Here is a 12,581-nt window from a genome sequence, read left to right as displayed (position 1 = left end):
CGTTGGTGGGCTTGCATGGGCCACCAATAATGAAGCTCTAGAGAAAGCCTTCTCTGCCTACGCAAAAATCGTTGAATCGAAGATCCGTTTATTGCAGGCATCATCGATCGGAATCTGAAAACTGATTCGGGTTGGAATTTGTTACTGCTATCTATCTGATCTCTGATCTGTTCTGTGATCTATTTTCCATTACTTGATCTCTGTGTTACTCTTGTTACTATTATGATTCTTACGATCGCAAAACTGGAAGATCCAGAGATTGTAGATTTGTGACCTTTGCTTCTGAGCAAGCCATGAAGGATGCGATTGATGGCATGAACGGCTCCACATCACTGTCAATGAGGCTCAATCCCGTGGCGGTGGAGGTGTTTTCAGAAGCAGAGGCGGCGGAGGCGGTGGAGGTGGCTTCAGAAGCAGAGGCGGCGGTGGATATGGTGGTGGCGGATTTAGCCGCGGCGGCGGTGGCTACGGAGGAAAAAATGTGAGAAAAAAAAGATGGGAGAAGAGGAAGAAGATGAGGGTATTTATGGAATTTACTATTTTATTTTATAATTTTTTCTTTTAAGACCATCAAGAACCTGAATATACTTTTCTCACCTAAGACAAAGCCATTTTTCATACTTCAATTGGACTTTTTTTTCTTTGTTGTTAACTTTGAACTAGTACTTAAAAATATTTGTTTGTTCATTATATTTTGGTTAGATTCTTTTATTTTATATTGTCTATTTTTTTTTGGTTTGTAAGTTCGGGTGAGTAGATTTATGTTTTCTTTTTTTTAGGTTTGTTTTTAGTCTAGTTTTTTTGGGTTTATTTCTTTTATGCTTTATGATCCTTTTAGTTTTTTTTTTTATAAAAAGAATAAATTTAAAATTTTTTTTTAGAAACTTATAATTAGAAATAAGTTAACACATACTAGCCAAAAAAATAACTTAATACAAGATTTTTTTTCTATTTTTTAAAGAAAAATGTTGAGTTTTGATCATAATTAAGTTCTTACCTATTTTGTTTGCCATTTTTTTGTAATTTGTATCATGTCATCATCGTTTTACTATTGAAATAAAAATAAAATATAACTATTATTTAAATTATAATCATTTGTATAATATACTCAACGGTAAACGTTTAAAATAAATGTGTTAAGGAATTGTTTTTGCCCTTCTTTACGTATAAGCAAACTCCCGAGCCCAATAGATCTTTCAAAAACTAATTTTTTACAGATTTATTATTTTATCCAATTTTTTTATAATAAAATTGGCGACTACTCCATTGTCTACATCTTTATTATTCTTTTGTTGCATTCTCGTCGCATTGTAATTCATTCTGAGCACGTTATGACAGTTAAACATCTCACTTCAACTGGTATATATACAAAAGTCGATTAAATAAAACTAAATACAATAAATCTATTTTGATCAAGTGTTATTTTTTATTTATAATAAATTAATAACAACGGTAGATTCAAAAAAGAAAAAAAAAAGTAAAATAAGAGTAAATGTATTTTTTTAGTGAGTAAAATTTTTCACTCGGTAGTATTTATAGGCTGGGTGAATTACAGTGGGACAAGTTTGCTGAAGGTCTGGACGAACCTTGAGAATCACATAAAGTTCATTGAAGGCTTAAGTAAACTTTGTGTAATTTTCAAAAACTTGCCGAAAAATTGGGAAAATTTTGAAAAAATTAATAAAAAATTTTCAATTGATTGGGGGAACTTTGTAAAACTCAAAAAAAAAAATTACAATATAATTTAGTTTAATTTATTTTTTAAATTATTTTTTTATTTTTTATAAAAAATCCTAAAATATGACTACTCGTACGAGAAAGTTTTTTCTAACTTGATAACCACCAGTAACAATGTGATAAAGGAGGTAAGTAGCAACCACTAACTAATGACAAATAGAGTATCTCTATCATAAACTAATCACTCGAGAAGCCAAAGGTGATTATTGGCGGAACCACGAAGACTGTGGAAAGTGGTTGAGACTTGAAAATGTGGTGTGAATTGGTTTGGCCATTAGGGCTATGAAAGGACATCAGGAAAACTTTATCTTTATGTTATGTCATTACATTATACATGATAATGCCGAATCTTACATGGCGTGCAACGCGCTGCTTCAGACCTTTGGAACCACGAGGTATATTCTCTGCATATGTCGCACATGACAATAAAATATTAAATATAGTAGTCGAATCAATTCCCCACCCACTTTTTGATACACTAATAAAGAAACAAGAGTCAAGAAAATGAAATATCCACATAAAATATCAAATTAGGAAAATTTAATATTTAAATTTTAAGGTTTCTACAAAACTTAATTTGTCTATTCAATCATCTGTATTTTTATTAGAGTTAAAGTACTTTTTTCGCCACTAAAACTTTGGATCAAAATTAAAATTATTTTTGACATTTTTTTGTTATTAAAATTATCTTTAACGTAATAAAATGTTATAAAATCATTTTTTTATTCATAAATAATTTTTTTTACGATTTTACCCTTAAAAAAGACTTCTCCGCACCACTAATTCCTAACTCCCTTTTTCATCATCACCGAGCCTCTTTTTTTCACTTCTACTCTCCCTTATTATTAACCCCCTTCATCATCATCACCGAAGCTCTTTCTCTCTCTCTTTGTCCCAAACTCTTACTCTCTCACACCACTAACCCACTCATCTTTTCGTCACCATCATCATCACCATCACCATTATCACGAAAACAAAGATTGAATCGCACACAAATTAAAGAATCACAAAATAAAGAGACTTCATTCAGTAGAAGCTTCTTCAAGAGGTTGAACCATAGGCAGTTATTGTTACTGTCAGAGAAGGAGTCGCAACAGATAGTGGCAGCGCTGCGAACGACGCGGTGGAGGAGGGAGACGTCGACGACAAAGCTGATCTGATCTTCATTCTGCCCAAAGATGCGGTAGTTGTCGAAGAGAGTTTTACAGCGGAATTGAATGACGAATTGGAAGCGCTTCTTGAGAAGAAGGTTAGGAGATTGAGAAATGAAGGAACGACGAGGAGGGGCTGTTGTGAACAGAAAGGGAATGCCAACAAAGAAAAAAATAAAAGGATTTTGACTAAGGTATGGTGTTGCATGTGGAAGAGGAGAAGATGTGGTTAACTTGGTCAAAATAACAGTTTGTTATTTCTTGGATTTCAGCTAAATTTCTACTCCATTTTTTCTTCTTTTAACTTGATTTTTTATATTTTAATTTGTTTTTCATTCTTTTATTTTTTTTAATTTTCTTCCTTCTGTATCATATTTCTTTAATTTTACTTTATCTTTTGGATTTTAATTTTCTTCATTCTTTTATATTTTTAATTTTCTTTCCTTGCTCTCTTTCTCTCTTATTCGTTTTTCTTTTTTTTCTTTTTTCTTTTTTTAATTTTTAAAGAACATATACATGAGTTCTTTCTTTTTAATTTTTTTAATTTATGTTGTTGTTAATTTTGTAATTGTTATTATTGTTGAATTGTTGATTTATTTTGTGATTGTTACTGTTGTTGAATTGTTGATTTATTTTATGGTTACGGGGGTTAGTGATGAAGGAGATTAAGAGTCAGAGAGAGAGAGAGAAAGAGAGAGAGAGAGGTTAGTGGTAAAGGAAAGGATTTTTTTTAAGGGCAAAATTGTCAAAAAATATTGTTTATGGACAAAAGAATGATTTTATAATGTTTTGTAATGTTAAGAATGGTTTTAATAAGAAAAAAATGTCGGAGACGATTTTAATTTTGACCCAATACCTTAGGGACTAAAAAAGTACTTTACCCTAGTGTCTGATGTGGCAATACATTATCCTAGTCAGTTAAAAAGCTTTTTTTAATCATTTTATTTTATCTTTTTATTAAAAATTAAAAAAATATAAAAAACCTAAAATCCCAATGTAAATCTTAGATCACTCTCTTTGAAAATCAAAAAAGAAAAAAAATTCTAAAACATGGCTTCTCAAGGTTCAACATCATCACAAGGAAACAATAGACGATGAACAACACTTACATGCAACTCTGGGAAAACTTCTATGCTAAGTTGGTGGAAGATTAGTGCAGAATTTACAATCAACAACTAAATTGACAAGTGTACCGGATCATACCAAATAATACTTCAGATGAGTGAGAGTCGATTTCATGAAGATTGATGGTCCAAGTAACAATAATTGAGTGATTCACTTAGTCAGACAAGCGAAAAATAGTGTTTTGGGTTTAAATTGCATTAAACAACATTTCAGAGAGTTCAAGAAAGCGAGCAAAGATTTGGTGTGAAAAATGTATGAGAGAGCAGTTAAGGTTTCAGAGGTATTTATTTTTCTGGATTAGTAGTTCTTACCAACTATTTTAATCATGTAAGATTCAATTCATGGTAAATTGTAATTGACTAAACCCTAATTCCTTAGTGATTTAGTCTCCTCTAAGCTAATCAACTGCCAATTTCTTGGTCACTTAATTTTGATTAGAGGTTTAAGTCTAATTCTAGTTCATTAGCTACAAAAATCCTAATTACCCAAATATAAGACGATTATATGTCACGTATCCCGTTAAGTTCAGGCAATTAATGATTTAGGAGGAAGTTACTTTTTCAAGCTATTATTAAGATAGTTAACTTTTTCAAGAATCAACAAGAATTCATGTAGAACAAGAATTATCTTCTAATATACTCAAATTCATAAGATGAAAAACGAAAGGAATCCTTGAATTTAAATTAATATAATAAGTCAGATAATACTAAACCTAGAAAGTTAACAACAATAAATAATAAGTCAATAATTAACTCAAAAAATAAATAAGTTAAGATTAACTCAAACGATAAACAACAATCAACTAATTAACTCAAATAATAATAAATTTAGACAGTTAACAACAATAAACAATAAATCAATAATAACTCAGAAAATAAAATAAGTTAAGATTAACTCATATATTTAACAATAATCAACTAATTAACTCATAAAATAATTAACTCAAACAGCATTAGAACAGAAATTAGAACAATACAGTTGGAAATCTTACACATACAGAACAATAAAATAAAAATCAAAACATTAAATAGAAATCATAATAATAAACACATAATCATTAAAACAAAATTCAAAATTAGAATCATAAACAAACTTTCAAACACAGAATCATCAAAACAGAATTAAAAAAAATCCAAAATAAAAACAGAATTAAAAACCCTAAATTGCAAACCCAGAGAAACAGTTAAATCTCTAATATAAACATCCTAATTACAAATTTTCTTATACATAACAAATTAAAATCAGATACATTATGTTTTGGGATTTAACTACCCAAAATTAATTAGTGAGTTACTTGGAGACATTGGCGGTGCAGAGGACTTTTTTGGCGTGGTGACAGCACAAACGCCAAAGTGGCGCCGACAATGACTAACCGGCATGACTGCGTTAGGATTTTTTAAATAAATTAAAAAATTAATAGGAAGAAGTAGAAGGACAACACACTTGGAGGGATGTAAGAGGCAGCTCCAGTGACACAAGGAGCAGCGGCGATAGCGGTGGCAGCAACGGCGACGACAATAGTAGCGAGAGCAACAAAAAGGCGGTGATAGAGTGACGAATACAACGCAAGTAGTCCACGCAGTCTTTGAATGCTGTTGGTGGTGACCGACATTGGTGGAGAGACTGTCGGAGGTGGTTTGTGGAGAGAGAGAGAGAGAGAGAGAGAGAGAGAGAGAGAGAGAGAGAGAGAGAGAGAGAGTAGTTTAAAAATGAGGGGGGAGAGAGTTCGCAATTCGAATTTAGTGCAAAATTACCATCGGATTTACCGGCGGATAAATTCGACGGTAACGCTTTGTGAATGACAAAAATGCAGCTTTGCACTATTTCGAATTATCGGCAGATAAATCCACTGGTAAATCCGATGGTAATGATCGCGACAATTTTTCTTTTTTTTCCTCCAATTATTACTAGCGAATTTACCGTCAGAAAATTCAATCCGACGGTAATATTTTTACCCGACGAATTTATTGCCAAATCCATCGATAAACTCTCCGCTAATGTTCAACACAAAATCGGACGGTAAATTTGATGGTATTCAGCCTTGTTGTATTGTCGACCTTGCTCATCCAAGCCTAGAGTGAGGTTGTGGATCTGCTCACGCAACTTGGCCATGGTCTCTTGAGATATCAGTGGAACACTCATAGCCATGGAGGATGCCGCCAGAGAATCGAATCGAAGAGTGTTCGCGAAATAGGATCCCTTTCTATAAATGTAGTTCTTGTATGGCTATCCGATAATACTGTTCGACCCGTTGACTTCTTTAGCACTTTGCTGAGATGTCTGGGTCTGAGCCTCTAATTCTGCCTCAAACAGCTACAAATGATGATTTAGAATCATTGTGCCACAAAGTGTAAACAATCCAAGTTATAATTTTTTGTAATTTTGCTAGAATTTTTTCTTAGAGACCTCCACTAAACAACATTCTCAATTTTTTCAATATAAATAGGCTCAATAAAAATAAAAGCATTAATGGCATCAAAACTTTAGATATTTTTAACAAAATTTTGGCAGATTTTTTTCTTAAATTAGAGATATATACCAAGCATCATTTGCATTTTTCACGAAGTAAATACTTCAAATAATCAATCAAGCCATAACCATTATGTTGTGCACTCTTTTGTTATATCATAATTTCCAGCAAATAAAGGGTCAAGAAGGTGTCACTAGACATCTTTCTCCCATTTTTGTGCGACAAATCCATCCTAAAAAAATTAAGTTTCTAGCAAAAACTAAACAATGGGTAGCATTTAAACATAGTTGTTAAAATTCAACTTTAACTCCAAGCAACAATCAATCGCAGTCTTAAGTCCTTTGTAAATCTATGCTTGATCGACTGAAATGAGAACATCAGAATCCTAACATTTATGTCCAATTGGGAAACATCAATAAATTTAACCATTTAACAATTAAACAACAAAAACAAATCAGTTTTCAATATTTTTTTACAGAATCAGTAGCAAGAAACCCTAACACATCTAACGTCATAACATTTAAATCCTCAAGCTAAAAAAAATAAAATCAAAATTCTTTTTCTTTAAACATACAAAAATTAAAACCATTTTTTAAAAATATTAAATTCAATTAAAATAAATTAAAATAAAATTAGAACAGAAAAAATTACAAATTGAAATAGAGAGAATGAAAGGAAGCCAGTATCTAAGATCAATGCTTTGTTTTGCTCTATTGAAAAATTGAAAGTCAACCACATAATGAAAATGGAGAAAATAAGAGAAAAAAAATTTAAATTTCAAAAAAAAAAAAAATCCTAACCTACTTTTGAATCTAAAGTAGAGGGTCAGGAGATGATAATTTTACGGCAGCACAAAAAGTTTGCTCTATTAAAAGGGTGCATGTGACGATGATATTAGAAGCTAGAGGAAATGCTAATGGCGACAACAAAAATAGTGGAGACTTGGTGGTATAGGACAGGGACTAGGGACGACGGCAGGGGGCACGATGGAGGAGGTGGGAGTGTTTGGGGGGATTTGGGGGTGTTTTAGAGGGTGTTTGGTGGGTTAAGGAAAGAAGATGAGTTTTTGAGATAGGTGAAAAAGATCGCGCCTGATTTATTTAGGAAATCATTACCATCGGATTCTGCTTCGAAAAAATTTGACAATAATTTAAATTTATTGATGAAAATAAAACATTTTAATTATCATCAGATTCGATCTCTGACAATAACAATATTACCAACAATATTTTTTTGTGTTCATATTTCAGTCAAATTTTCTAATTGTATATTTAACAGAGATATTTGTGCTATTTATAATAGTTTTTATTGTTTGCTAAATTTAGTGTTGGATTCTGTAGGATAAAAATTTTTATCCAACGGTAAAAATCATAACTTTTTTAATTAGTGTTACCATCAGAAAATTCAACAAAAATTTCAACAATATTACAGACAAATAGAATTTGACAATAAATTTGACGATTTTAGGCTATTTTCTTGTAGTGTGATGCATTAACTAACATGTGATAATCATTGGCTAACGTGCCAATAGTATAGGATTTTCGTATTATATGTTATTTTATCAAGAATATAATTGAAATATATTAAAATATTAAAGATAAAATTAAAATTATATATTAAGAATAAAATTAACATAAAATGTAAATATTGAAGACAAATACAATAATTACTACTCAATAATATTTTTATTAAAAATAAAAATTTTGATAAATATTGAATATATTGCTTATATAATTATAATATTTTTAAAACGTATGATTTTTATTATATAAAAATAACTTGGGTGCCTTTAAAGATATTTTTATTTAATTTACTAATAAAAGATTAAAAGTGTATAATACTTAATTACTTACCAAAATGACATTTTCGTTAGTAAATTATAAAAAGAAACTTTTAAAGTATCCATACTAAAAGTGAAACGTTAAAAAAAATTTATCCTAAACATAATTTATTATATTTTTAAAAAATCTATTTAAGATATTTTATTTTTTAAAAATCAAATTAATATACGCAGCACATTAATCTAACTCTTTTTTAAAATACTCTTTATTAACTATATTTTTATTAAACAAATATAAATTTTTTATTTATTATATTTTATGTTAGTGATTCAAATATAGAAAAATAATCTTACTAATCAGATTAATTATTTTTATATAATAACAAAAATATAGATATACTAATTTGTTTAATGATTTTAATAATAAATCTTTTTTTAAAAAATTACATTTTATAGGCTAATTTTTTAAATAAAAAAATATTGATATTTTTGTTAAAAATATAGTTATTTTATATAATTATATGTGGACAAATTTTGTATATAAAAATCAACACATAAGATATATGTAATACTTAAAATATGTATTATTATTCTAACAACACACAAAATATATATTGAATACGTGTCATTATTTTAATATAACACAGAATATATGTTAAATACTTTTTTATATTTTTATAATATTATAATACACTTTAATATATATTTTATATTAATAATTAATTTTAATATATTAAGTACCCTACCTCTAAAAATAATTTCTGCACTCTATACTTTTCAAAGATAAAATTGCTGGAGATAAGGAGAGAAGAAAATAAAAGAAGTGTCTTTTGATCTTATCCGATGAGAGAGAGATAAAGAGGAGAGAATAGAACCCGCTGATGCAATTGCCAACTCACAATGAACTTAAAAGCGAATCAAAGCCTGGAATATTCATTCATAATATCATACTCTCTTTCTTCTGTCTCTTACCGCATTTTCTTCCTTTTCACTTTTTCTTTCTATTATTTTACCCCTCACCTTCAAGGAAAGAAAACTAACGAGATACTACTAGTGATAGAAAGAGAAAATAATTAAAAAAAAAAGAAGTTGAGAATATAAAACGCATCAAAGATTCGTTTTCTTATGCGACGCCCCGACCTCGGTGTGTTTTTTTCCTCCCAAGTTTTTCTACACCCTCCGATCCAACCCACAATACCACGTTCTCTCTCTACCTTCTCTTTCTTTCTTGCTTGTTTAGAAAGTTTATTCCGAATTTTGATTCTACTTAGATCCCATATTCTTCATTGTTGGATCCGTACTCTCTCTCTCTCTCTCTCTCTGCTTGTACAAAACGCCATTTCCTTATATATATTCCTTCTCACCCTCTTCTTCAAACAGTTTTAAGAGTTCCCCCCTCACGCAAACAAAAAAGGAAAGAGAAAAAAAAAACCTGAACTCACGAGAAAACAAAAGAATAGAGAAGAATTTTGAAGAGGCTTGTATTGTTAATTTGCGATGCAATTCTCTGAGAAAATCCAACCCCAGAAGATGGGGTTTCGCGAGTACATCGAAGCATTGGAGGACGAGAGAAGAAAAATCCAAGTCTTCCACAGAGAGCTTCCCCTGTCCTTAGAACTTGTCGCGCAAGGTAAATATGAAACCGAAAAAGGAAAACATTTTCAGACACCCTTTTGGGGAAACATGTTAAAGTTTGTTCCTTTTGTTTCTGGGTATTTTATTTGTTTATTTATTTTTACTTGTTTGCTCTTTTTTCTGATGTTCCAATTTTTTTTTTCCTGTTTGATGCAGCAATTGAAGCCTGTAGGCAGCAGTTATCTGGAACAACGACAGAGTACAATTTGAATGGCCAATCGGAGTGTTCGGAGCAGACATCAACGGACGATCCTGTTTTTGAGGAGTTCATTCCAATCAAGAAAAGGGCTTCACCTGATTGCGATGAAGAAGATGATGAAGAATATTATGATGATGGTGAAGAGCAACATTCTCATAGAAACAAGATTCAAAAGGAGGATAGTACCAACAACAATAATAATAACAGCAGCTGCAGCACTGATAAGAAAAAATCTGACTGGCTCAGATCTGTTCAATTGTGGAACCCTGATCCCCAACCACCTAAAGAGGTATGAAAATAAAGAAAAAAAAAGTTTGGGTTCAACTTAGTTGAACTGTTTTAGTTTCTGTTTCTTGGTGTCGTTTTTAGTAATGAGTTATGTTACTTGCTCTGTTTAGAAAATTATTTGATGTATCCTCACCTAGTTAGACGCACTTAGTTCAAAATTTCTAACTGAAATAGTGTGGGAATCTGATTCTGTTTGAAATTTTGTTGATCAGGATGTTCCTAGAAAAGCGTCTGTTGTGGAAGTGAAGAGAAGCATTGGTGGTGCTTTTCAGCCATTTCACAGAGAGGAGAGCACTGTTGGAAAGGTTAATGCATCATCATCATCATTGCCAACTGCCAAAACGCCTTCTTCTCCGCCGGTACCAGCAACAAGTTCCACAGGACCTGTATCGACCGGAGGCAATGCTGGAAGCGGCGGTAAAAGAGAGGATAAAGGACAGGGTCAGAGGAAGCAGCGGCGGTGCTGGTCACAGGAACTACACAAACGGTTCCTTCATGCCCTTCAGCAGCTTGGTGGTGCAGATTGTAAGTATTTTAAGAAGCATAACATAATTTCCTTGTCAATTTTCTGTTACTCCCTAACTTTTGAGATTTCCCTCCTTCAATTTTGTAGCTAACATTTTCGAGTCGTTCAATTTTTTCCTTTAACATTTTGTTCTTAAGTTTTCAGTTTTGTTCCTAATATTTTAGATAGAATTATCATCTTTGGATAATTTCTACACAAATAAAAAATATTAGGGGCAAAATTGAATGAAATTAAAAAAGGTGTTTTTGAAGAAAATCACACCTATATATTACAATTTGAATTGTGTGTATTGTATTTGATATTGAATATTTTGGTGTATGTTGCAGCTGCCACCCCAAAACAGATAAGGGAGCTAATGAAGGTTGATGGCCTTACAAATGATGAAGTCAAAAGTCACTTACAGGTTAGTAATTTGTATACTAAACTACTCTTTGGTCATTTCTAACTTTATGACTCAATTGGATTTGAAGCTCAGACATAAATGGAGTAGTTTTGAAACACACAGACACAGGACATCTGTTTTGGATGACTGAACGTATAAAGTTATTTTACAATGACATTATATCAAAATTAAATTCTTTGAGAAATGATATAAGAGTTTAACTAAGTCATTGGTATCAATCCTCTTTAACTTTCATAACAATTGGAGTTAGTTGATCTTGTATTGTAAATCATAGGTCTAAAAGTGTTTATTCCGTGTTTGTCTTGGACAGAAATTTCGTCTCCACACAAGAAGGCCAACCACTATGATTCCAAACAGTGCAAACTCCCAAACTGCTCCGTTGTTTCTTGTTGGCAACATTTTTGTTCAGCCACAAGAATATGCTGCTGCTACTGCTGCCATAGCTACCTCAACAGTGTCATCAGGGGAATTAACCACGGTTACAACTGCACCACACGCTGCTATTTATGCACCTGTGGCCACACATCCAACTACCATTGTTCCCCGCACACAAACTCATCCTTCAATGAAGAACTCACCAAAATGCAACAAGTTAGAAGATGTTTCAGATCATTCACATTCAGAAGAAAGGGCTAATCACGGTGAAGGAAATTCTCCTGCCTCATCATCATCCACACATGGCACCACTTCACCTGGCTGTTGATTTTGAAGATGTGTGTAGAGAGCGAAAAAATGAAAAATAAAAACAGAAGTTTTGTTACCAAGTTCTTGTAGAAAGTCCTCTATCCCTCAGTATTTTTATTTTTTTGGTTGTCCGAGATTTAATTATAGAAGAGAAATACATAGAAAGTGACAATTTTGATCTATAAATAAGTCACCCAATTTTAGTTGGATATACGATGTTATTTTTTTGGATTTTGTTAGGTAGACAATGACTTTTGTATAATGGGTTCTAAAATTAACAGAATAAAATAAAAAAATATTCCACCCTAAAGTTTAAATTATCTTTTAAACTTTAATATTAGTATAACCATCTGCACATTTAGTGAATTAAATATTCAACCATTATTAATGTGTATGAATAAATTGAATAAAAAGAAATAATCATCCAATTAAAAATATTGAATATAATCATTTGCATACCTATTGAATTGAACATTCGACATATCCATTATTCACATTGTTTAGTATTTTCATTGTTTATCTATAGTTTTTCCATTTTTTATTCTGAGTAATGAAATGAATTATCAATTATTTTTCTAAAGCG

At 31.2% G+C, this 12,581-nt stretch overlaps 1 protein-coding gene across 1 annotated transcript; it reads left to right on the top strand.

Moving 5' to 3' along the window:
* The first annotated feature begins 9,026 nt into the window (after window positions 1–9,026).
* LOC112802678 (transcription factor HHO3) lies at window positions 9,027–12,308 on the top strand. The gene is made up of 5 exons (XM_025845998.3): window positions 9,027–9,893; window positions 10,055–10,386; window positions 10,598–10,910; window positions 11,238–11,314; window positions 11,625–12,308. Exons 1-5 carry the CDS (start codon window positions 9,761–9,763, stop codon window positions 12,015–12,017), a joined length of 1,248 nt encoding a protein of 415 aa, XP_025701783.1. The 5' UTR covers window positions 9,027–9,760; the 3' UTR covers window positions 12,018–12,308.
* The last annotated feature ends 273 nt before the right edge of the window (window positions 12,309–12,581 follow it).

Source organism: Arachis hypogaea, chromosome 5 (genome assembly GCF_003086295.3).
Source record: "Arachis hypogaea cultivar Tifrunner chromosome 5, arahy.Tifrunner.gnm2.J5K5, whole genome shotgun sequence".
In the NCBI taxonomy this organism is placed as follows: Eukaryota; Viridiplantae; Streptophyta; class Magnoliopsida; order Fabales; family Fabaceae; genus Arachis; species Arachis hypogaea.
This window is presented reverse-complemented; position numbering and strand designations above follow the sequence as displayed.